This window comes from Aptenodytes patagonicus, chromosome 23, assembly GCF_965638725.1.
Source record: "Aptenodytes patagonicus chromosome 23, bAptPat1.pri.cur, whole genome shotgun sequence".
NCBI classification, from domain to species: domain Eukaryota; kingdom Metazoa; phylum Chordata; class Aves; order Sphenisciformes; family Spheniscidae; genus Aptenodytes; species Aptenodytes patagonicus.
Genome location: NC_134971.1, coordinates 3,765,735 through 3,792,531, shown reverse-complemented (window position 1 = coordinate 3,792,531; position 26,797 = coordinate 3,765,735). Strand labels below are relative to the sequence as shown.

General features: G+C 48.8%; 1 protein-coding gene across 4 annotated transcripts in view; it reads right to left on the bottom strand.

The window, feature by feature from the left end:
* The window catches only part of GRIK4 (glutamate ionotropic receptor kainate type subunit 4), a 212,423-nt gene that overhangs the window by 39,087 nt on the left and 146,539 nt on the right, over positions 1-26,797 (bottom strand). For 3 of the 4 annotated variants that reach the window (XM_076358471.1, XM_076358473.1, XM_076358472.1), the window contains 5 exons: positions 25,580-25,758; positions 22,248-22,301; positions 9,905-10,066; positions 2,191-2,343; positions 849-953 (listed from right to left, as the gene is read on the bottom strand). In XM_076358471.1, coding sequence (XP_076214586.1) covers positions 849-953; positions 2,191-2,343; positions 9,905-10,066; positions 22,248-22,301; positions 25,580-25,758 — 653 coding nt within the window. The remainder of the gene's footprint in view (positions 1-848; positions 954-2,190; positions 2,344-9,904; positions 10,067-22,247; positions 22,302-25,579; positions 25,759-26,797) is intronic. The other variant, XM_076358474.1, reaches the window with a different exon arrangement.

Below are 26,797 nucleotides of genomic sequence, written 5' to 3'. Positions count from 1 at the left end.
GGAGGTTTGGATTTACCAGTAAAACCCTAATTCCTTGGGCTTGTGTCATCTAATCTCAACAGTTTGATGCCTGTGGCCCCATGCAGTTATCCTTAACCTTAGCTGAAGCCAGAAAATACCCCTTGGACAGAAAGAGGGTTACAAGCAGAAAAAGGACCAGTGCTGTGAGGAATCTACAAGCACTGAGACAAAAAGCAAATGAGAGTCTGAGCTAAGCAAACCCATTACAGAGGAACACGCGCCATAAACTGAGAGGTAAATTATCTTGTACTTCCTCCTGCATGCCACGCTGGGGAGAGACGGCGGGGAGCTCCTGACATGGGATTTCTCCCTTCGCTTTCCCTTCCAGAAGCAGTTGTTTGGAAAGGTTCATAGTACCCTTTTTGCCCATTTCATGGGAAATTCTCCCATTTTCCCTCATCCAAATAATTTTGAGTACATGTGTCTCCACCACAGGCTTAAGAACAAAAGTGTCTTGAGCATGAGCTTGTATCTAGCACACACTTTAATGCCCTGCATTATCTCCTGCACAGGAGGGGTTACTGTGACCGGACAGATATTGGCTCTAACATCACCACCTCAGGGGCCTGACACATTAAGACAAATCTAAATTATCTCGAGACACATTCTTGATGAAGTGAAACACGGTGTGTTTGCCAACCCAGGCCCAGCGAGAGCTACTGTGACATCCACGCTGCGCTTGTCGCTTGCTGAACAGCTCATCTTGCAAAGGGGGGGTGTCCGCAACCCCCTTCGGCCCCCGCAGCAGCAGCCTGAGCCGAGTCCTCACCAAGCTACGCACTGACCGTCCCCGGGCCCCGTCCCCTGGGCAGCGCAGCCGCTCTTACCTGCCGGAAGCCATTGCGCGTGTGCTGCAGGATTTTCAGGGCATAGTTGGATCGCTGGCCTTTGCTGTTGAATTCGATGTGGCCGGTGAGACCTTCCAATTCTACCTGTCCAAGAGAGAATGAGTTACAGCGCCCATCGAGGCGGCTCACCCCACCGCCTGCAGCAGAGCCGGGGGTGGCGGCCGCTCATCCCGCACACCGGCCATCCACCCTCCCAGCAGCAACAGCAATGCAATTCTCGTGTCTCAATCCTAATCGCTTTCGGAGTCTGGCTAGGGTAGCACTGAGAGACGTGGAGGGGAACAAGAGAATCGGCAGTGCGAGGTGCAGGGCTCCCCAAATTTCTTTGCACCAGCTGCCTTGGAACAACCCCCTCCACAGCCCCTTGCCACCTCCCTCCATCCCAAGGCTAACACTGAGATGCTCTGTGGCAGGCACGAGCTTTTTGCCATGTCACACCGAATCACTAGCTGGGGATTCCTCCACAAACCGTTACATGCTGTTTCACTGCATCGGGCATTTAACACAAGAGCATGTTGCAACGGAGCCAGGACAAGTGTCTAGCCTCACTGTGCAGATTAACCACTGCTCACTTGCTGCTGGGGCACCTCTGCAGGAACAAGGGCAAGCTACTGGGCCTCCTAGTAGCAGAGCCAAGGGAAGGTGAAGAGTTTTGTTGTTTCTGACTAAGGGTGAGATTTAAAGCAGGGTTCACATGCATGGACCAAAGTGGCACAAGGTTCAGGTTCAGCTGAGCCTTCCTTTGGGAGAAAAAATCCTCATGATATTTCAGTTGCACCCCAAACAGACTCAGAAAACATGCTGCTTCTGCATGGTCAAGCTCAGCTCTGAGGAATCACATTGACAAATTCCAACTATTTCACAAGGCTGAAATTTCAGGACCTGCTCTTGTGCCAGAACTAGGCTTGATCAGTTCCAGCAACCACACTTTTGGGTTCAAGGGAGCCCAAACCCCTTCACAGGGAAACTCACCTCTTGCCACTGAGCTCTAAGCAATTGTATTGCACGACTTTATATCAACTCAAGTTCACTCAAAACAGAGCTCAAATCACTTAGAAACATTCATACTTTAAAAAAAAAAAAAGCAACACTGAATTCCAGTTTTTCTGCAGCAAAGCCTGAAAAATGGAGATTTTCATGTCATTCCAAGGCCCGTGACAAACCAGCCCTCAGATCTCCTCTCTTTTCATTCCCAGTGCTACCTTCAAACAGACCGACGCTGTGCTTGAGAACTGCACCAGCATGTACATACACGTCTTTTGCTTCCAGCAGGGACGAGCACTAGCTCCTAACACGCCAGCAAACTTCAGTCCCTTCTCACCATTCTCAGGTAGTTCATCAGGCTGGTGCCGTGCTGCCAGATCTGGGCAGACCCACAGGACAGGGGCTTCACACCAATCTCCTGGCTCCGGTTCAGCTCCTGCACGGCAGTCACCACAGCATACACGGCATCAAACAGCAGAGCAGAAGAGAGCTGTGGGGAAAAGGAAGAAAAAAAATTGAGATGGGAAGACAAAAATCGAGCCTCCCGCTGCACCATCAGGACCTTGCAGCAAGCAGGAGCGTGCTCTATCCACAACCTCAGCTGGGATCAGAAAGGAGCAAAATCCTTGGCCGCCTCCGTGCAGACGGCAAGCCCTGCTTGCCTACCATTCCGCTCGAGCAATACCCTGCAACCCATCTGCACCCATCCAAGGACAGGGAGACAAAAGCAATGGTATCCCTGAACTGCTGTGCCTGTGTAGGCATTTCTGGGGTGAGTGTAATCCCTTTGTCAGCCCTAGTCCCAGTCTGTTACGTTTCTCCTTCTCTTCTTGCTTGCTTCCTTACCCTTTATGTCTCTGCTTGCTTGTTCCTCAGGGTTTCTAACCCTTTCTAATCAAGCTGTGGGTTTTTGGTGCTTTGGTGACCCCCGATTAAGCTGTTGGCCGGGGGAACACTCCTGAGAGCATCAGGTTTGTAGGTGGCTGGGCAGAATAAAGATCCTGTGCCTGTACCCACAGAAGGAAAGATGATTGTGCTGCTTCAGCCTTCATTAGGCACTAGAGAGTCCTTCTTTTTGACCACTGCTATGAAAGGCAGATCCACGAGAAATGAGGTTTTGCTAGATCTGCTTCTCAGACAACTAAGTCTTGGCTTTCAGACCCCATAGAGACCATACAGTCCCTTGCTACAGCCTCCAGTTTCCTGCTGGGCGTTACCTGCTCTGTAATGGCATTACGGAAGCAACGTCCACAATCACAGAGCTTGTCCCATCTCCTTCTCATCTTTGCTTTGTTTGCCTTTAATCAGATTTCTTTGTCCATCAAGCCTCACAAACTGTGTTTTTCACCCATGCACAACCATTTTGATGTTTTTGATCTAGTTAATAATCAGCCATTCGCTCTCTCGTGTTCACTGTTGTGACTAAGATTTGACTTTTAATTATTGTCACCTCCTGACTCTGCTGGAATTAAGCTGTTACAACTCATTACTATCAAGGCTACATTTTCCTCATGGCTACTTCTGAGAGCATCCTCTTACCATCCCAGCTCCCGGCAACAGGTTCAGTCTCTAGCCTGAGGCTCCTTTCCCCCACCTTACCCTGTTTGTGACTTACGGCACTTCAGCAGTATCCGCATCCCCTATTCCTCCCAAAGCCTGATTAGGTTTATTCACTTCTGCCAGTGGCCCTGCAGGGACAATCTCGCCCAATTCAATCATCCCAACGAACCTTTGGCTTCAACTGCGTTACTAATTGGTACTGAGTGAGCCAGACTTAACCCTGCTTGACCTTACTCAGATCAGTGGTAAGACCTCATTGACCACAATGGCCTGGGATTAGGCAGTTAACAAGCAGCACAAAACCTTAAAACGTACAAGCTAGCACGAGTTAAAAGGCACGATTCCAGCCTAATGCTAGCAAAACCCCAAACGCCAGTCTAATGGCACCAGTAACCCCTTGCTTTTCCAACCCTGGTACAGACTCACATTTGCTCTCTCACATTCCTCCTGCACGTACCAGTTTAATCTCTTAAAATAGCAAATAGCATCTGGGGACTCTCCAGTGAGCACTGAGGAACTTAACTGGCATCTGTCAGTCTTGTATCTGACCCTCCTCCCATGCAACGGGCAGCACCTTTGGTCATATATGTTGAGAGCTTTCTGCTAATAATAAAGATTGACTGGCTCCAGAGCTATGAAGTTTTATTACAGCTATTTTGCAGGAGGTAAACTGTAACACCAGAGGAGCTGAGCGGCCTGAGGACACATAAGGAATTGGTGGCAGAGCGGGAACAGAAATTGGGTATCCTGTTTCCTATCCTGCCTCAGCTATGAGATACCACAGTTCCCTTTGCAACAGCAGCAAGCCTCTCTCCTGCACTTCTTCCTTTCTGTTCAGGGGTACGTCTGCTACCGTTTTTTGCTTAGTATTCACATCTGACCTAAACATTCCCCTCCTGGGAAGCATTTTCCAGAGCTTCTTAAAGGAGCTGATATATCCTTCTCTCTACCTTTCTTTTTTACCTTCAATACAAGTTCATTTCCTAATAGGACCTCTCCAGCCTGTCCTGTCCTCGGCCCCCGTTCCATGAAGCTCTTTAGCACATACTTAATTTTAACTGTGGACTGAATCCCATTCAGGTTACAGGATACCATACACAATTAGCAATTGCTTTTCTGAATCAGGAACCATATTAATACCAGTTGGCCAAACGAAAACGTTACGAGAGCAAACGCAACCCCTATGACCCCAAAGTTTCACCATCTCATACCAAATCAGAATATTGGCCTAGCATTTTTAATTGTCTCCTGTTGGGTTTTCATTTCCATTTTCCCTGAGCAGTTAATGATCTCTTATTAGCTGGTGAGCAAGAGACTTGTAGATCTTAGTGAAGCATTTGACATTATTGATTGGAATATTTTACTCCTTAGCCTCGAACAATTTGTTAGGATTTCTGGCAGCCCCCTTATGATTTCAAGCAATTTAGGGACTGAGGAGGGGGCTGTGATGCACAGGATCAAGTCCTCTTCATAGGGAATTGGAGTCCCTCCCATACTCTCAACATACCTCTTTCTTTGTTTTAAAAAAAAAAATCACAACTTTCCTCAGAAGCACTGCATTTCCATTCCTGATCCTGCTTATCATCTCTGCAGCCATTCCCTGCCCCAGTAGGCTCAAAGCAGGCTCCTATGCCAGCCTCTCAATTTTGTGGGCCCTGGAGCATGGCACCTGGCCACACGGGAGCCTGGCAACACAGCAACATGCAAGTAAACAGACCCATGCCCCTCCTTTTAAACACCTACCTTGATTCCCCCTTCAATATCTCCTGAGCAGCCAACAGGACTCAGACCAAGGGAGGTCCATGGCCTTCACTCTATTCCTTCCTCTGCTCCTCTGGTACCAAAATCCTCTAAGGCACTCCGCATCTTTCCATGCTCGCTGGTGTGGGATCATCCTGCTCCACTGCCACCTGCAACCCCGCCAGCAGCGCTGCCGCTCTCCCGTTTGTCTCTCACCTCAACCCAATGCAGCATTTTCTCTGTTGCCCTACACCACCTACCTAATGGCCATCTCCCCCTGCCACTATTCACTCAGTAATGCTAATAAATCGTCTTCAACACAGCAAGGTAATTTGGGATGCAGGCTCTGCGGAGGAAACCGTTCACAATTACATAGCATTGGAGTGCAGCAGCTCTTCTGGGTTCTTTGGTCTCTCTGGCTTTCATAGGTAGGCAAGGTTCTCTCAAGGTTAACTGGCGGGGGTTATAATACAAGCTCACTGCTTCCAGCTATCTCCTGCAGCCCAGAAAGTTCAGATGAGCACTGGGTCATTTTAGCACATCCACTCCGCTTCTGGCTGGGGTAGAGTTAATTTTCTTCCCAGTAGCTAGTATGGGGCTGTGTTTTGGATTTGTGCTGGAAACAGTGTTGATAACACAGGGATGTTTTCGTTACTGCTGAGCAGTGCTGACACTGAGTCAAGGCCTTTTCTGCTCCTCACCCCACCCCACCAGTGAGCAGGCTGGGGGGGCACAAGAAGCTGGGAGGGGGCACAGCTGGGACAGCTGACCCCAACTGACCCAAGGGATACCCCACACCATATGGCGTCATGCTCAGCATAGAAAGCTGGGGGAAGAAGGAGGAAGGGAGGGACATTCAGAGTGATGGCGTTTGTCTTCCCAAGTCAACGTTACGCATGATGGAGCCCTGCTTTCCTGGGGATGGCTGAACACCTGCCTGCCCATGGGAAGCAGTGAATGAATTCCTTGTTTTGCTTTGCTTGCGTGCGCGGCTTTTGCTTTAACTATTAAACTGTCTTTATCTCAACCCACGAGTTTTCTCACTTTTCCAATTCTCTCCCCCATCCCACCGAGGGGGAGTGAGCGAGTGGCTGGGTGGGGCTTAGTTGCCGGCTGGGGTTAAACAATGACACTCATGTTAAGTTAGTGGTGCAGTAAAAGTGAAGCTGCTTGACTTTGCACTGGAACAGGTGCAGAGCAGCCACGTGGTCTCTCATGCCTCGGGGCCATCACCTTCAGCAGAGGAGCGGAGAGAGCGCTGGAGGCAGCACCTTTTTAACTTCCTCCAGGCAGATTCAGCAAGGGGGATCTGTCACTGCTCTCATGTCGCCTATAAAATCTCTCACTACTTTTATGTTCTCATTTTAAAACACAGCTTTGTCACTCTGTCACAAAAAGCCAATTTGCCTGTTAACAAATTGATTCTCTTCCTTGCGTGCATCGTCTGATTTGTGCAGATCCCTGTTGTTTTTGTACTGTCTCTGCAATGTAAGAGCTCCATGACAGGCTGCACGTGAAAGACTTGGTAAGCTCAGTGGTGGTCCTCCACTCGCAGGTTCATGGGTCTCGAGGGACTTCCCTCTATCCCTAAAGCCTAATTCTTAACAATGAAAGTTGCTGATAGAAATTGCCACTTGATGGATGCCTCATCAGGACAAGGCTCCAGAAAAAGCAGCAGATGGTGGGCCGGGCAGATGGGCTCGCTGCTCCATTCCCCTCGGCACGCCGGTCAGCTGCACGAGGAGAGGCTGTACCCGAGAACTAAGGAGGTGTTGCAGGGTACAACTGTGACACAAAGCCCTGGCAACACCTCACCAACTAGAAAGGGTCAAGGAAACAGATCTCCAGCCCTTGCGCACATCAGCTGGCAGGCCCATTCCCACCAGTGTCTTTAAGACAACTAACGCTATCTGATGCCCTGCGCCTCGGGAGCAGGGATGGTGCCCGAGCTCTACCTTGGTACACTACAGCTCCTTGCTGGATGCAGCACACCTTCCTCCCAACACCAGACCTACTCCTCTAGAAACTAACAGCAGGCTAAGCATGGCTGAGTGGAAGATCCCACTTTATTTTTTATTTATGGAAATCTCCCACGTAAAGGCCATGTTTAAAGGTAAACTGATCTCCAGGGAAATAGGAATAGGTTAGGCTAGTCTGGGTTTTGCGATGTGGGTTTTTTTTTTCTTTTCTACTTAAAATATTATCATCTGTATCGTTGCCCCCAAACATAACACAGAGAATTAAAAACCATTAAAATCCTGTGAAATAGACTTTACAATCTGGATTTTATTCAATGACATAAACACTTAATTACAAACATCTGTTTTAGCCTAAATTCTAATTACCTAATCTAGCCATCTGTAATTTGAATGATTTTCTCTGATTTCCTTTCTTTGCAATGTGATTAATGAGAATGGCATTAGAGCAAGCAGCTCCCTCCTCCTTCCTCAGACGCTTTCTCAGCAGTAGCAAGAAAGCCCTGGGATTTTGCAGCTCACAGGAAACCTCCCTCCTGTCACTTCCAGCTGTTGAGCTTCCTTTTCTCTTTTTAGCATGAGCTATCCCACGAGGTATCTGCTTCCCAGGACTAAAAAGGGAAGTTCTTACACAGAGAAATGCTCTCTGGGAGATGAGACCTGCCGGATTTCCAACGGCAGAGACAATGCATGGCAAAATGGTACTGGATTTCCCTTGCAGACACGGAAGAGGAAACACGTGCCCTGCCTGGGAATATTTCACTTCACCTCTGCTCTGTGTCTTCACCACCCAGGGCGAGGCACTTTTCTCATCACCTGGGACATGGCATATTGGTGATGGGAGCCTTGCTACGAACAGAGAGTGAACGTTCGCATCATCAGAAAGAAATTATCTGTTGGTTAAGACTCTACACTAGGGTTCGGGAGAACTGAACCCTTTTTCCAATCGTGCTGTAGACTCCCTGATGCTGATATAACGGGAAAAGTCACTTCCCTTCCATGCCTCGATTTCCCATTTGTACACCAAGAGCCCATTTCCCATTTGTCCCTCCTGAGCAGCTGACCACCACCTAGCACAAAGGGAGCTGCCCAGCACAGACAAGAGCAGCCGCACAGCAGGTGCTTGGGAAGCCACTGCAGCCCCTGGGAAGGTCCCCTAATGACAGCAGGGCTGGAGCGGTTTAGATCAGGGTGGTGCAGCGTGGCCGAGCACCCTCCCTCTAGATATGTCCTCGGGAGGAAGCCTGTTGTATGGCTGATTGTGCTTTATGAATGAGTGAAAGGAGCATCCAGCTGACTTAATATTACACTGATGGGTGATGTAGGCTTGGGCTCACAAACCAAACAGCTCCATTCAGCCCTGAACTCCTTCACTCTTTCAAAAAAAAAGTGCTGCAATGGGGCATACTCTTGCATCCTTTCACCCTGCTGAACAACCCTTGCTGGTTGTTCAAGACAACACAGGGTAAGAAGTGCAATGAGATCACTTATTTCCCCATCAGATCTGCAACGCTCCTGTTCCTACCGTCTTCTGTTTGTACTATTAGAAGGAAATTTATTTTTAATGCCTCCAAACAGTCCCTGTAACTATCATCCAAATAGGAAGCTTCCTGGTAGCAATCTATAGAGATTCAGCAGTGCAGGCAGCAAGCTCACTGCAGCTGCCTCCACCCAGGAGGGCTGGGAGGAGGGAGAGCAGGATGGTCCCAGGCACGTACTAACCATGGCCTGAGATCCATGTCAAGCCAATAGGATGTGGGCACAAAGGGCAGAAAGCTTCTTATTTTGCCTGCTTAAGATCACTTCATAGTGATAATAAGGAGGTTTTCAGCAGTACACAGCTGCCTCAGCTTGTCAAGGGGACTCTGAGTTCATTAGAAATTATGCAAAGAGTTCCGCTGATGGCATTTTGTCTCTCCCCTCCCCCAGCTCCAGCCGCGGCCCCCTGCATCCCCGATTTGGCAAATCTGCTTTGCAAACCTTCCCAGTTATGAAGAGTCCCTAGGGAAGATTTCGGTGCTGATCTGCACGCTCATCAGGGAGATGTTAGAGCACGCAGCATAACACAGCCCCTTGGCATCTGCCTAAGCCAGCCTGTTCTATGCTATTTGCATCCAGACTCCCTCTTCCTCAAGCCATTTTCCTAGAGGTAAATACACAGGGACAAATTTCACAAGGGAGTCACTGAATCAAGGCCGCATCATCCCCTGCACTCACATACTAAATATAATTCAAATTAAGATTAGGCTTGAATTTAAAGCTGTACAGCCATTCAAGTACAGACAAACCCTCTAAAGCTCTATACCGACATGGTTCCCCAAGGTCCCTTTGGGCGACCACAGGCTTTCAGGATCACCTTAGTGTTCTCCAGATCAGGAGGCTCCCCTGTAAGTCACAGCTTGACACCCCAAGTCCTCTCCTATCTACTTAACTCAGCTAAGGTGCTCTGTCTGGGTCATTCTTCCCATTCCTGGACTGCCATCTCCCCAAGACGGACAATCGTGAAAGCCAATCCAAGGTACAGCAGTACGACAGCAGCCTGGTGATATGCCCGAGCTCTTTAGCACAGTGATTACTTGGGTTAAATAATTAGTCAATACCATGCACCCATACATTTGAGACCAGAGTTTCTACCTCTGCATGGCCTTTACTCACACTGCATTGCCAGTGTCTGCTCAGAACCAGCCTGCAGCTCTTTTCACGAGGTTTTCCTGATGGATTATAGCAGCTTCTGACTCAGGGAGGCTGTGGACGATGGGAATGAATTTTACTTACTGCTGGCCCAGTAAAAGGAGCGTGATCGCAGTTCTCCTGCCAGGACTGGTTGAGGCTCTGGACAAACTCTTGGAAGAAAGCATGAGACTGGTTGAAAATGGAAAATCCCAGGATGTTGACTCGGTCGTCCAGCAGGCTGTCCAGGCGCTGGAGGGAAAACTCCTAAAGCAGCCCAAAACAGAAAACAGGATTAGGGAAGAAAACAGGCACCAAAATCTTCAGAACCACTCAATACCATTGAAGAGAAGACGGGACCACACAGCTACAAGGACCTGCACGTGGAACCTACCGTCTCCAAGTTGGGGCTGAAATCCACCCACGGAACGGAAGGAAAAGCCTGGGTGCTAACCACAACTGGACTCAGTGGGCTGCCTGTCTCAGGCTTTTAATGAAGATGTCAGCCAAGTCCAGTACTTTATTGGCCAAGTTTCACAAAAAGACCAAAAACCCTCCAAAGCGGGTTCTGGGAACTTTTCATTTCTGAGCCGTGGTTCCTGCCAACCACGCCTGAGTGTGGTGTTATTCTTTGCGGCTTATAAACCAACTCTTCTGACAGAAGGTTCCCTGTAACACAGAGGTTACAGCGGAGGCAGGGAGGTGGGTCAGATTTTTCGGATGAAGCCAGTAACCTGCTACAACTGGCCAGAGAAGTCAGCTCTGTTGTGGGAGGACCAGAGCACAGAGGTCCTTAGCAGATTTATACTTCCCAAGCAACACTTTCTCCAAGGCACTCCCAGAAAAAGATCCCTGCTGTGTTCCCCATGAAAACACTGCTGTGCCCGGGTATCGCTACGGCTGAGAGCCCCAGACAGTGCGAGCCCATGGGCAATGGTTGTCCACCCAAACCCAGGGCAGGAGGGATCCCCAGGCTGCTAAGACCACCAGACTGTGGAGACCCATGTCTGGAGAGAATTTAATGTCTTTTTCTTTACTATTTTTCATTTCCTCTGAGAGTGCCCTGAACTGGACCCCAGCCTAGGCGGCAAACATCATCTGCTGAGTGAAGCTGTTCTGCCACCACCACATCCAATTCAGCGACACAAAGTTTAAACTGTTAAATTAAATCAGTTCCTCCCCACAGGGCAATCCTGCCCTGCTCCTTTCGTGCCATCAGGTACCAGGAGGGGATGCCAATCACGGGACATCCTAATGCCCCTGTGGAGGGTGGGAAGGCGCTTTGACTGTGGGCTTTGGTGCGGGGCCCATCCTCTTGCATTTCTGAAGAGCAAAGTGGTAAGATGTATAAAAATGACTGTATTAAAAAAAAAAAAAAAGGCAAAAAGGGAGAGCTCTATTTTGCTGCTCACATCAATGGAAGCAGTTACACTACAAAGCCAGTTTCCTGGAGAAGAGTCCAGCCCTCCTTGTCCTATTAGCAGGAAATAATGGTGCCTTTCTCACTAATTTCTCTTTTGCTAATTGCTACAATGGAGTGAGAAGGTGGGAGTAATAGTTTCAGAAACTGCTGGATACCCATTCTCTTCCATCACTAATACGAATGTCTTTTGGCTCTGTGGACTATGAGATCTCAGCGAGTCAAGTCATTTTTTATCTTTCCTGCGTATGCGTGCACATAGGAACAATGTCTGTAAATCTCCAAAACACGGAGTTACAAGACTATTCCAGCACAGCAAACTCCCACGAGAATGTGATCAGACACAGGATTAAGTGCATTTTGGACACAACCGCATTAACGTTAGGTAACATGAAATTGCCTGTGAACTATTGATTCATTTGAATGATATTATCCTCCTACCTTCCTGACAGGTTATCCATTTACCCACAGCATCCTGTCAACCCGCGCAACGAGGGCAGATGGCTAATGAGGACCTGGGCCCGAGGAGATCCTGAATGCAAGCAGAGCAGCAGAAGATATGTTGAGCCCCGCAAAACACTACCTCCCGCCAGCCAGAGCCGGGAGGCAAATTGCACGGGGCACAACGCGAGCAGCTGCCCCCGCTGCCCTCTTGGCTTCATTATAGCAGAAGGAAAATGAGATGTTATGTACCAAAACGGCCACAGAGTCCAAGGCTTCAGTCTCAGGCCAGACTGCCCCAATCTCAAGGCAGCTGAAATTAGCGCCTTTATTTATTACTCCTCTTCTCCCCTGAAAACACTTCTAAGCTTTTGAGGTTGCTCAGGCCCTGGCAGGTTTGTTAAGCTCTACTCCTTAAATTAGCAATTCCTGGGTGAGGGAATGAGCCCCGCTGGTCTCAATTCACATGGGGGAAACTGAGGCAGGGGTGTGATTTGCCCCGGTCACGCAGCAGTTGCAAGGCTGAACCCACGAGTATAGTCTGCTTGGGCTGGCTGAGTGTCGGGGTCAGTCCCAGCCCCTGGCTCAGCTCCCTGCGCAGCTTTTGGGAGAGTGTCGGGGTCAGTCCCAGCCCCTGGGTCAGCTCCCTGCTCAGCTTTTGGGATGGACCCCCACCCGCATCAGCCCAATTTCCCTGGGGAAGTTCCTGCATCCCGCCAAGGATGAAGGCAGCTGCCGGGGCTCACTGCCTGACAAAGCGATCGCAGGCAGACCCGGGCACACTCCCCCCGGGGTCAACAATTTGCTCTGGTTCAAATGTTAACAGCAGCTTTTACCTAGCTCCCATTAGTGGTGGCTGGTCATTGCAAGCTTCGGTCTTTTTCTACAGCCAACGCTCTCCATATCCGTCTTTTTCTAGGCAAGCCTCCAGCTGCAGAAAACCCCATTTCTGTTGCTGTCTCGCTCATAAGCGCCCACCTCTGTAACACACGGGGATGGCGTGGCCTGTACGCAACCCTTTGCCTGCACTGCTCCCTGTCCCTTCCCTCCACTCCAGCTCCAACCTTCTGCCTTTAAATGTTTTTCCATCAGACGTGCACAAAGGCATTCTGCGGGCCCAGGTCAGAAACAAGTAAATGAGCCATGAGCTGCCTATGCAATGAGATGGAGATAAACCGTCCCTGGGGGACACACTTCATTTGCAATGGGATATGAGAGATTTGGTAAGGTCAGGCTTGCTACGGAGGGCAAAGGGGTGAGAGCATCCAGATACTTCAGTAGCTGCCACTCGGCTTCTGTCCCTATTTGTTTTTTTCCTTTCCTACACGGTCATTCACCACGCTTGACATTTCCAAACCCACGTTTTGCAAACACAAACTCATTTGCCATTCGAGGCCTGCACCACTCAGCTGATTTCAAGAGCTTGATGCCCCATCCGTCAGCCCTGGTCCCACCTCCCGCCCTGCGCTCCCGATAGCAAGCGACGGCTGAGCCTCTGACACTGCCTGGCAAGAGGCAAGCGCAGTCAGGAAAAGGGGTGGAAAACCCTGCTTTTGGAGATGATCTCAGATGGCTCCTCTCACCATGTGTTTGCACGCAAGTGTTAACGCATTTACCTTTTCAAAGATCAGATTGAGGTAAAGAAATACTGTTCAGATTTGAGAAGCGAGACTCCGACACACGAATGGCTCTGTAGCGGGTGCACAGGGATTCGGTGTCAGATCCAAGGATTTCTCACTGAGACGTACTGAAGCTGACTTTTGCCTAAGCTAGGAAAATTTTAAACAGTCCAAGCACAACGATGGTATACATACCTGACCTTGCCTTGACTGCTAGACAAAGCTGGTAGGGCTAGTGCTTACACAGAATAGTTTCATAGCCACCTCTCCTCTCCTCGTGTAGTTTCTCTTCCTTATCTGCAGTGCTTGCTGGTACTTTTGCAGGCTAGAAGATAGCTTTCTAATGCACTAAGAGCAAGGAGCCATTAGGAAAATAACTCACACCTGTCAGCATTCTGTTTAATGGGGGACTCCGAGCCCTGGTGTGCCTTGTCCTAGCCTCCTCCGTCTGCACAAATACAGTTTTGTAACCACATACTTTCAGGCAAGAGCAGAGTACCTGGTGAACACAAGAGGGTGCGAATCAAAGAGATGGGTGCAAACAGCATCTCCCTCATTACCTCCTATTCCACTGCCAATGATTTTTTACCCCCCCTACACTGGAATAATTGCAATAGTTGACCAACACCTTGCCCTCTGTCTCAGCCCAGCTCCTTTGTGCCAACCAGTGCAACCTGAGGCACAGAGAAGACCATCAAAAATCATGCCAAGCCTAATTTCAGGTACACCAATCCTGGCTGCCTGAATTGTTCCCCCTCTTTCAGTCTGTTTTTTAAAGCATCCACCAAAAGTCAATATTCTGTTTCATGAGATCTCAGAAAAAGTAGGCCCTGAGGGTCTGCAGCCAAAATTAATGAACTTTTACAAAGAAAAATCCCCAGGCTTTTCTCAAATCACAGCAAATTCTGCAGCAGCACCAGGCAATTACAGTGCAGATTTTCTGACTTCTACTACAGGGCTGCAACCACTAAATATGTGCTGTTAAATAACAACACTTAGCAATTCTATGGCACTCCATATTTTCAAAGTGCTAGGCACACATTAGCTAATTGAATACAAAGGGGTTCCCTGGGAGACAGCACTGGAGGAGTTATTAGAGGATGAAGTCACTCTTGGGTTTCTGTGCTTCATGCGACACTCGACCTGCATTCTCACGTTACAGCAGCAGACAAAACCTATGGAGTGACCCGAACATTTAGATCATGGGAGAACCTAGCTAATAAAAGCCATGCAACCAAGCTCTGTAAGTCATGATTTTAAAGCCATGAGCTTGGATTTTCTGGCGTCGCTAGCTGTGAGTTATGATCGGAAGATTTACAGGCTATAGTCTCCATTCCATTAGGAACATAAACCCATAAGGTACAAGCGTATTACTCAGTGCAAGTCTCTTGACTTGCACGTTCGGATCACGTGCCAGCTGATCCTGACCGGGACTCGGCACCCGCAAGACCTCTCCCACTTCAGCCCGCGCCAGCGATGCGGCTCCCGCAACATGCCGGTGGGCTTCTGATGGAAATCCCCCTCCTGCCCTGCCCGTTTCACTCTGGCTCCGTAACACAACAGCAGCAACACGCTGCTCCTCACACTGTCACAGTACAGTGCCATGGTAATGTACAAAATCACTGCTGCCTTGCGCCGTGGGGACTCCTGCCAGGAAATTATTATGCCCAGCAAACAGAAGAGGAAACTGAGGCACAGAGCAGAAGACAGCAAGCAATTAAAAACCCGACAGCACAATTCAGCCTAAAAGAGATGTGGATTAACAGCATGCCTTACAATGCAAAGCATCAAAGCCAGCATTCCTATTTAAGCGTATAATTAATGAAGTATCCTCCCAAATCTGCACCTAAGCGATCCACTCCCAGACTAAAGTAGACCCCACAAATGATGGTCAGGTCTTCCCTCACTACTGGCCCCGCTGCCACCGATCACACCCTCTCTCCCAAGCCTGGGAAGAGGCTGCAGACTTCTGCGTGGAAAGGGCCAGTCAAGCAGGGGATTAATTAGTGTCATAACAGGCTGCCTAATAAGCAAATGTTTTTTAAAGTGTGGAGCTGCGAACCCTCAAGACTCCCCAGCACTGCCACGCTGTGGTCTCCCTTCAGCGAGTGGCTCCTGGTAATTGCTCACCCCGCAGCGGCGAGATGGCCAGTTTGCTATTCAGCGCTCTGCATCAGCTATTGAGCTCCTTCCAGCTTTATTGATTTAGCTAGTGATATTGTTCTGCATCGCATTTGTGTGCACAAAACCTCACTTCCTGACTCGATTCTTATCACATTTTTAATAACCTAGATCACCCGGGAAGCAGGGAGATGGCGACCACTACCTGCACACTAGAGACAAGTACAAAGATGGGCTCGTTTCATTTTTAGTGACTCTAAGACCTTCCCACACCCTGCTCGACCTCACCCCATCCCAAGACCCTGGAAGGAACAGGATTTGCTCAATTCAACCTACACTGACAGTAAGACGTCCCCCTCCCTCCCTCCTCTCTCTTGCTCACACACACACGTGGTTATCTTCTCTTAATTACTGCAAGGACTTTATTGGATTTTTGGATCTGCTGATTAGCAGGCTCCGAAACACCCTCTGATGCTGTCATTGTCCAGTGCTAATCAGGAGAAACTCCTGGTGCTGTAAGCTCAGCAGGCTGCACTGACCTCATTCCCCTCGGTCCCAGCCAAGGATCCGGCCCTCTGACGGCAGCGAAGGCTGATTTACACAGGCTCGCCGTGGGTCCAGAACACACTGTACTGTTCCTTCTCTATTTTTATGTGGGATGGGAAGGAGAATACTGGGCCAAGGCTTCCATTTCCCTATTAAGCCCTCCCTCTGGCAAAAGTTCCATTTCAAGAGTATTTGGTACTTAGAAAAGCTGTCACCCTCCAAACGCAGACTTTCAATTCCCATACTGAGATTGCCTGGCAGCTTTTATGCAAGAGCCAAACGTTCAGCTAGTGCAAAGTCAGCACAGCTCTAGTGACTTCACTGCTGACATCACTGGATGCCAATGTGCATCATTATTCACCATTTTAGGGTTAACCAGAGGAGATAAAGTATCTCAGCTCTTGGTCCTTTGGGCAAACAAAACTCTCTCCAGGGAGTCTCTCCCCAGGCCATGGGTGGCAGGACTAGTACGCTTAGTCCAAAGGGGCAGAAGGTACCATCCTGGTCCTATTTACACTGAACAGATCTGGTGCAACTGCTCTGCAGTTACTCTGGGTTTTCACAGTTCAGGCACGAACAACATGTTGAGTCCAGAGCAAGACTCGCTGCCAGGGGAGCAGAAGGACTACCCTTCCCCCAGGAACACCCAAACAAATGGCTAAAACATAGATTCCCCACAAGAAGCTTGAAAAGACTTTAGGCTCCTGTGTCACTGAGGTCCCCTACAGTGCTCTTGTACTGATGGAGATCGTTAACAGCAGCAAGAGTACAAGAAGGAAGAAAAACATGCAAATCAACAAAGGACACAAAACACAGATTAAAGTGAATGACTTTCCCAGGGGACTGGTGGTACCTCCCATCCTCCTCCGTAACAGAGGCAAGCCAGGGACCACCACCCGAGCATCACTACCGGCCTTGTGCGTGGCTGCGTGCTCATTACATGACTGGGACATTTGGCCCCTGCAATGGTCAGTTCTTCACAATCTGGCACCAGTGACCAATTTCTCCCCTGAGATCGTTGGACCTTCTCTGTTAGATGTAGCGGTGGAGAAAATACCTCCCTTTGCCTCTCTGGATCCTGTTGCCCTCAGGGCTGAGCTGCTGAGTCTGTTAATCATTCCTAAGCCCCTCTAAGAACACATTTATTTATTTACTCAAGCGGACAATATTATGTTAAGTGCTTTATGGTTTTCTTGAAAGGCTCAGTTTATTTATAAACTATTGACAGAGTCAATAAGTTTATAATGGGCCACATGTAAAAATCAATTTCTCTGGAAGAAGTCATCACAGCAACAAATCGTGGCCTTTTGAGTAGGTAAGTGGATATGGGAGATCTACCCAAGGCACTGTTATTCGGCCATTCGTGTAGTTAAAGATGAACTGTGATCTCAGTGAACTCGGGGACAATTTAGGGGAACTGTCCACATATAATCTGCTTGCTCTTACAAAGTTGACACATCACAAAGCATCAGTGTGCCATATGCTAGTAAGGATGGGTCTTTTATCTCCTCATGCAAGGAGAGCTATTAAATTTTGGAGGCTATTCTTCAAACGAGAGAACTTTAGGAAAATACATTGCCCACATCCTTAGTGAAAGCAATTTACTTCAACTTCTCTGCAGGGAGCCCGAGGTTTGAAGAGTGACAAATCCTCAAAGAGCAAAGAGGTCAAGTGCTAATGTTGGGACCTGAAAAGCACAGCTCTTGGAAAACAAGGGGTAGAAAGTCTGAAAGACAAATAGGACAAGACAGCATGAGGGCAGAGGAAAAGAGGGAGGTTTGCTCTCACATCAGAGGGCCTGGGCTGTATCCGAGAGAATGATTTACTCAACAACTGGAAATCAAGCACAGGATGGACTCTGAATACCACATAAAGAAGACCCAGACAGGTAAGGTAGCACAGGCAGCAAAATGCAGGAAGGTACAGTTATTGCTTCATCTAAATCCTCCTTTTCTCATGCTAACTAGGATGAGGAGAAATTGCTTTGGCACCCTTGCAAAAACCTGATTTGTTTGCCCTGCTACCACACGCCACTGAAAATAGGAACCATAAATCCAGGGAATGATCGGGGTTCTACAAAAAAGTTTGCATCAGCTACGGGGAATCAGGAAGGCTGGCTAGACTGCAAGGTAAAATTTGTCAAAGCACTACAAGAGAGTTTGCCTTCTTCACTCGCGCAAGGGAGAGCGAGGGCGCTTGCAGCCAGCAGACCTGGTGCAGAGAGGCCAAACACCACGGCCCATGCTGGAGCTCACGCCGAGAGCCAGACACAGAAAGAGAGGGTCCTTTCACCAAGAGAAGGTAATTTTACAAAGCAGGACTAAAAACCTAAGTTCCACAGTCCCAGCCAAAAACTAACCCGTAGTCCACTTTCCCTCTGCTTTACTTTACATCATTCCCTCCTTCCAAAGGATGTTACCGTAATGGCAAGCTACCGCTGCAACGCGTGATGTTGTCTGGGTGATTTGGACACTAGTTTCCCCTCCAGTTCCAACTGGGCATCCAGAGCGACAATTCAGTTTTGAAAACCTCATCCTCTATGAAGACCAGCCTCTTTATAAATCACTAACAAAGAAGAAAAAGCAGGAAACAAAAAACCCAAACCAAAACTGATTTATCTGGTCTCTGGAAATTGAATACGGCAGCTGTTTTATCAGCAACACCACCTCTGCACAATATTGTCGGGGAACAAAACTGCGTCCAATGAATAGAGCGTCTGACTCAAGGCACTAGTAAAACTCCTTTACACCTTCCTTCTTACAGTAATAATTTTGTTTCAATTATTTCCGTCTAATCTCCTTGATAAATGTTTTGAAATTTAAACCCAGCCTGAGGTCCATATGTTATATTTAAAAAAAAAAAAAGAGAGGGGAAAAAAAAAAAAGACAAAAACAACAACAAGCTACACAGAATTAACAAGCTAAAAGAATTAATTGTAGCACAGGATTTTGGAGGCATCCAACACCCCTCCTGCTCTGCGCTGCTGATTTCAAGGATTTCCAGCACTAGGAGGAACATTTTTTTCTGTGTACAACAGCCTGCTTGCAATGCTCTATTTATGTACTGGCATTATTAGTATTATTACTACTACTGTTATGGAGCACACCATCATCCCTTTACACACTCATAAGCTGTGAGGATACACAGAAACCCTGTGCCCTGCCGGGGAGCTGGGAAGGGATGATGGGCAGCTCTGAGCTCATCTCAGCACTGCACAAACCAAGGTGCAGGGTCACCGTTTGCCATTAATCATGGGGAAATTTCAGCCCTCCCAGAAGGGTAAGCCCCAGAGCAAGGGAGTTTGTCACCATGTGGAGATGCCATGAAGAAACTTGGGTTATACTGAGATATTTTTGCAGGGGGACTGAGGACAAGGGGTGCTCAGTTGCCATGAGTACCCCATACGCAGATGATGGACGTGGGAAAGAAAAATGCAACAGACCTGCTCCGTTCTGCGAGTTTCATTAGGAGCCCTGGAATATTTGTTGAGCTTCTGTTGCTGACAAAAAGGGTCCCTCGAGCTGGCTGAAGGAGGCTGATAATGAATTCGCACGCAGTAAATTAGCCTGTGGATATTTTTACGTCAGGCTACTCGCCTCGACTGCGATGGAAATGCATTGGGGGCTGAGGACTTCCTCCTCATTTGCTCCCGCAATCTCCTGCCAAAGGCTGGCATCTGCTTTCACGCGCCGCTCTGCCTCCCCGCTGAACGGCAGGGAGAGCAACGCCGACGCTATCTGCAGTCATCAGGCTGGCTACGGAGGAGCCGTCACCCCCGAATTGCTCTCCCCATGGACCGGCACCAGGGGAGTTGCAGCAACTTGCCTCCATCTAACGCTCCGCAGAGAGAAGAGCTGTGACACGCAACTAGCTGTCACCTGGGATGTGCTTATTAAATGAAATTAATGCTAGAAGACAGAAAGAGAATTCCCCTCTAGTGCCGCAGGGCAGGTGTTTAATTCAGCATTTTATCCTCTTCTCTCTTCTTTTTCTGCCTGAAATATTTTTCCATCTCCAAGTAGTTTAATGCTATACAGACTGTCTATTCCCCTTATGATGGGTTGTCCTTCCATTTAAAGCCATCTTTTTGCTTGCTCCCCTTGACAGCAGTTCACTATGATTTTATCTTTTCTATTAGGCAGTGATTGCAAAACCTCAGAGGGTTCATTAGGAGCTTGATAATCCCTCCAGATTTATTAGTCTAAATTGCTCACTCCCATCTCTTATCCCCATTTAAATATTACTAATTTCCTTAAAATCTCTTCCATCTGCCCAGGTTTTGCCTGATGTCACCTTTCTTTAACGGTTCCTGCCAAAAATACAGTTAGTTCTGCTGAGGGCTGTTCTTTTGGTCAAAGTGGTAAAATAACCTGGGTAAACAGATTAATATCCTGTGAGAGTGAATGGCAACAAAACTCATTTCTTTCTCACTTGCCTCAGCTGCCGTAACTGCTTTACACTAGATGAACAGGTTTCAAAGACAAATTTCACCTCTTGACCTCAAGCAAATGCTTAATCAAACCCATGCTCAAAACTAGCGTGGTGGCGGTGGCAATGGGAAGCTTAATTTTTATAGTTATTTCTGTTTTCCAAGCACCATCCAGGAACACGGACTCCACTGTGCTGGTGATGGGCAAATAGAAATCCCTTACTACGTGCATAGTCCCAGTCTGTGCAGTGCACAGTGACTGCCAGGACTGGGGAGGGCAAGTGGAAGAAGAAACAGTTGTTGGGACCAGATGGCAACAAGAAAACTACTTGCTGGGACTGGGAAATGACTGGAGTGGTTTAGCGTTGTGAGCAGGATCCGATGGGGACGGCCACCATCCCTTACCAGCTCTACCAGCAGCACCATCGCAGCTATGCTCTGACTTTGGGCTGGCACTTGGGGGTGAGAAATCACAAAGCAGCAGCCACTGCCTTAAAAAAAGTGACCTTCACCTCCCGAGGGCGCAGCTCTTCCCCCAGCGTCCATCACTAGCTGTTCCCCTCCAGGGACATCTCTTCCTTTTGCTTTCCTGCCCAGTGCTGATCATTTGCGTGGGGATAAACAGGAGCAGCGAAGCTTGCTCTTGCTAGACTGATATTGAGCAAGGTTAGGACCTATGGATCGAGTGCTAAGCGGGAATCAGAATGCTATTAGTTTGGGTAGGAAGCTTGTGGGTTTTTTCCATTTTTTGTATTTTTCTCTTTTCTGACATCTCCTTTCCCTATCCCTTTTCCATTCTCTGTCCCAATTGCTCTCTTGGCTTTCAACCCCTCCATTTCCCTCCTTCCCCCTCCTCCTCTCCACTCCAGCTCTCCTGCCTACACGTTTGGCTCCATCCGTTCCCGTCTGTCTCCCACCCAAACACAAAGCGTGATTCAGCTCTCGGCTTTCCTGGCACACGCACACCCTGGCATAAATATTAATAGAAATTAGAGAATATGAGTATCATTTGGGGTTGGAAGGCACCTCCACTTAATCATCCAGCCCATCCTGCTGCAGTCAGGTTTCCATCAACCCCACACCAGCATTAATAGGTAGGTATCTGGTCTCCCTGGCAGTAGCATTTCCCCCACGCCACTCAGCAGCCTGTTCAAGAGCCTTGTAGCTGCTGCAGCAAGAGAAGTTTCTCTGAAGTTTATTTTGGGTTTCTCCCTGCTGCTGCCTAAGCCCATTACTCCTTGTTTAGCACAGTACTCAGGGATTTAACCACACGATCCCCCCATTAATGTTATTAGTAGCTATAAAGTCGAATCACAAGGGGCCATGCTGAAGATATACCCTGCTCTGCCTCTCAACATTTATGGTATCATCCTTCCTTTTCTTACACAGCCGCTCTCAGAGGTGCAGCAGAAAAGCACGGGGCCGTGGTGCCCTCTGCACACATGCCCCAGCACAGCTTGCCCCTCTCCCGGTGCAGGGAACGGGGTCGGGTGCTGACACCTCCAGCGTAACCCTCCTGAGCCCTCGGTCAGGAACCACCCGTCTGCTGGTGCTTCCCGAGGACCTGCATATCTCATCGCACCGGCTCCGGCCACAATGCCTACAAATCCTGCCTTTGGCAGCTGCCTGGGATCAATCGGTGCTGCTGGGCACCTGTCGGCTTTCACCTCCCGAAGGCCAGGGCAAGACTTTCCCTGACTGATGCTCAGGTTTGCAGGGGCACACCCCTCCCTGCCTCCCTCCCCCTCCGCCACGAATCCCCTGCTGCGCAAGCACGTGGCTCTTCCCAATGCTTCCACGGGCTGGGGAGATCAGCTCCCATTAACATGACTTTACACGCACACGGGAGAAAAGCAGAGAAAAACGTCTTACCAGATTAGTGAAGATATACGTGTAATAGGCAGATGCCATTCCCAGTTCAGCTGCCTGTGAAGGAGAGGAAAGGAGATTAGACCAGAGCCTCACAATCTTCAATCTCCACTCCGGCAAGGCAGAGACTGGGCCACATTTGCTTTTTCATCCTTATCGCTCCATGCAAGCGCTGCTGTCTTCCTGCAGGCGGGGAAGAGTGGGACACAGCAACACAATTTGACCTGTGAAATTAAAGTCTGGGGAACCAATTTTTCAGCAGGACTGAGCCTACCTCTGAGGTCTCCTCTCCGCAACAGCACTGACAAAGCACCTGCACAGGGGCTGCCTGGCAGAGAGAAACCACCCAACACTGCACGAGCCGCAGCTCCAGGCCCCTGTGGCCATCCCCGCTCCCTCTGCGGCACGGTGCAAGATGACATTCGGGGATCTCTGCATGTGGCCCCATCCTGCAGGTGTATCCAGCCAAGGACAACCTGGAAGGAAGATGTCCACTGGAAGTAAAAGCTTTTCCAGCCCCAACAGTGACGACCCATACAGAACCCAGCAAGGCAAGGAAGGGTCCTGCAGCCCCAGCCTGCGGCCTCCAGAGCCCCTTGGGATGAGGAGTTGTTCCTCAGGTGTACTCTGTGTTTGGAGGCAAGCGAGGTTGGCTGAGGTTTGCTGCTTTGTTAATGGATGCTGGTTTTCTCCTCTTCAGCCATCAACATCTTTTTGAACATAATGAGGGAAAGCAGCAGCTGAGAGAGGTCAGAGCTTGTCTCCTTTCGCTACAAACAATGCGATGCAGAAAGCAAGGCAGACAAAGCTCTTCTGGAGTTACAGAAAAAGGACATTCATCCCAGCGGTGGTTTTCCCAGACGTATCAGTCAGATTTGGGCTCCAGTCCCGCAAATTAATTAGGATGAATGAAACCTAGTAACTCAGTCTGTTCTGCAGAATTTAGACAGGGTTGCAATGGCTGCAGAAACAGAAAAAAGAGGGTAAAAGTATATGGAGATGCAGAGAGGAGAACACAGATTTTGCCATGGGATGATCTGTTCTAGAGATCACAGACCAGATCATCGAAGTCCTTTTCCAAAATTCAAAATTCTCAGTAAACAAGGAGTTGGTTGTGGGAACAGATGCTTAGGAAAGTGGGGGATTAATCTGCAGATACTCCTGAAAGACTATGTTTCACTGCCAAGCACAACTGGTCTCAAATCATGCTTCCGGACCTTGGCAAAGAGGTTTTCCCATCACCCCACACCACACAGAGGAACTGGAGGCAGGGAGGGAAGGACCGAAGGCAGCACCTCCTTACTTGGTTTTAGTCCCTTTCCATCTCCCCCAGAAGCTGGAGGATGGCAACAACAGAAAGTCAGTGAAGGAAAAATAAGCGAAGGGGAGGCTTAGATTCCACCTCTCCCTATTCCTGCCTATTCTTTACCTATTTCTGCGTGAAACTGAGGTCACCACCACTGCAGTGGGAGTGGACACGGACAGAGCAGAGGGGAAAGCTTTAGTTGCCCACAGATGACTGACGGTGGCTTAGGTCTGGCTGTGCCCAGCCCTTCGGTTACACACTGTCACCCTGTCACATTTGTCACCTTTGCACAGGTGGCAAAATGGACACGGCAAAGTCATTTGACCAAAAGAGCACCACGACTCCAGAGGAGGCTGCCGACCTGCCTTTCAGCCAGCTTTCCAGATACCTGCCTCATTTTTAAGCCCCTACACAGTAAAACCTGGCACCTATTTCCCTCTCTTCTCCCTTCCTGGCGACAGCGATAATATCAGCTCTCCCTCTGTCTGACCCACTTTGAAGTCAGTGCATTTGATTTCAAGGGCAGAAAATCAAAGCGAGCAACAAAGCGCTTCCTGTGAGCATCGCTCCCATCCATTTAACGTGCCCGCTGGCAGGTGGGCGGCCGGGACAGGCTGGTAATCGAGGAAGCAACGATGTGTCTCCAGACCATATGTAGAGGGTAAGAGATGAGAAATTGCAATTTCTCTCATTGTCCGAGGCCAGGACTGGTCTCCTGAGACAGGTCTGACACAAGGCACTTTCAAACCAATAGTGCATTTTTCTTGCTTTTGGTGACCAGTGGGCAGGGGCCAAGGATATACCTATTTGCTCACCACAACCTCACCCCCTGCTCTAGTTGCACCTCTATAAAGAAAATACTTTCCAGCCTCCCAAAGCGCAAGAAGTTGCCAGATCAGAAGCTCGTTATTTATTACCTTCCATTCCTACAATCCTCTAGCCGGGAAGACTACATTAGGTTTTACTGAACTGCTGAAAAATCGTGGCAATCTCTGACATCTTTATCAGTCGTGGCAGAAGGATGCTGGAGCTGGGAAGGGAGAGTGCGTGTGCCCGAAGAGCACTGCTGTGTGCCTGTGGGAAGTCACTATAGCAACAGAGGAGGGGGAAAGCCCTCAGCAGCCAGGCAGCACGCAACAGGGACCAGGAGAAAGAAAAAAAAAAACCAAAACCCACCACCAAAAACAAACCCCTGCATAGAGGGGACCAAAGAAAACCCCAAACCCGCCTATTTAGAAATGCAAAATTGCAAGCAGTGGAATAAAAATCTTGGGCGGGGAGGGGGAATAATAAAAACAGCTCTAACGGTTTCTGCTGGCTGTCATCAGGGATAAATCTGATACAGTCATGGCATTTGAACGACTGACTCCCTGATACCGCAGCCAGGACACCGTGTGTAATGCCTGCACCAACAGCCAAGGGGGGACCCCATTGCTTGGATCCTGCCTCCATTCGGGAAGTACTTCTTGTTCCTTCCAGGATGTGGGAAACTAGACACAACTTTAGACTCCATCTGGAGCCACTGCTCAATTTTGAAGTCGACTATCAAAACAAATGCTAAAAACTGCAGCAAGAGACCATTTAAAAAGAAACATGATTAAAATAAAATCTCAGTTAATAAGACAATAAAAAAGGAAGCAAAAAGTTAGAAATGTACTTGGAGAAAAAAAAGAAAAAACTATTGCACTGATCGACTAATTTCAGAGCACTAAGCAGCCCTCCACGGCTGTTTGATGGCAACAGGAGCCACAAACACACGCCACTTCTAGAAAGCAAACATATCAGCTCAGAGCAATTAAACCATTGCTTCTACAGATACAGTCCTGGAAAGAGAGAACAAATTATTTTCTGCAGAAACTCCATCAGTGGCAATTCCCCTCTCAGCAGAGACCATTTCCAGTGTTGCTGTAGGAATTTTTACACTCCATTATCATACAACACCTGCACGTGCATGCTCATGTACTGCACACAGTATCTCGTTCAGTGGAAGCTGCCGCGTGTACAACTGTGACACTTAATAGACACTTACCTTCTGCAAAATGGTATGAGACATGGATGCGTTGGCATGCACAATGATGGTAGCTGTTTTGTCGTCTCGGATCTCTTTTAGGAGAGGGGTAGGATCCCGGCTGTCATCTAGCATCCGAACTGAGAGTGTGTCCTTGGAAATGAGGAACTGCCGAAGCAACTTCTCTAGGTTTAAAAGGCCTTCAAATAAAAGGGAGAAAAAAAACCAGATACCTTTAAAATTTATGCTTGGTTCAAAAAACACTTCTCCCACTCCCCATAGCCATCCCCAGTAGGAAGCAGTCCTGCAGTTCTGTGTCTATGCGCTGCAAAGGAAAGGATTTGGGGCTGCAGCACAGGCCTGGGCCAGCAGGGAATGGGAAATGATGGAGCTACTCCAGCTCTTCTCCAGATAAAAAGTGGCCCCAAAAGCCTCTTGGGAAGAGATAAGATTGCTGATACAAATTCGCTCAGGACTCCAGAGTCCAGACAAGTTCTCCATTATCTTCCTGCATGCAGGGTTGTTCTGGTTATCGCTGGTTGCTGGAGGATGATTCCTCCTCCTAAGCCTTTGCATTACTAGCTCCCAAACTAAGTGCCCTGCAAGGCACAACTTGATAGACTTTGGAGATCTTGGAGCACTCTGATGGGGAGCTGCTGTCTTCCAAGGGCATGTGTCCCTGGGGATGAAAAGCTCTGCTGAGAGTCAGGCAAAGCAGAGACCATTGCAAAAATACCATGAGGTCTACATTAAAAATTTGTGAAAAAAATTGTGAGTATGGTCCTAGCACAGTGCCGAATTACTTGTGGACTGGGGATTCATGGAGCAACACAGAAGCCAATAATAAATCAAACAAACCAGCATATTTGGTGCTTTATGGGGAAATTAGAGAAGAAAGTAGGACAGTGTTTGCAGCCCAGGAGCACCATTACTGGGCAAGGTCTCTGGAGACCCACCTTCCACCTCCACGTCAAAGCCCTCCTCCCTCTTTCTGCCCTACCATTTGCATTTCTGCCTCCCCCGAGCCCCCACTGAGCCCTCCGAGTGCCCCAGCACAGCGCAGCCCTCCGCCTCCTCGGGCAGCGTCTGGACGTGATCGGCCACGGGAAAGAGCCAGGACTCTGGCTACCTCGGCACTCCCCACGCAGTCTGCAGGACCGGGCTCTCCCTTCACATGGGAGCTGAAGAAAAGAAGTAATACTTAGTGAGCACCCACAAGGATGAGTCCCGACTTCTCTG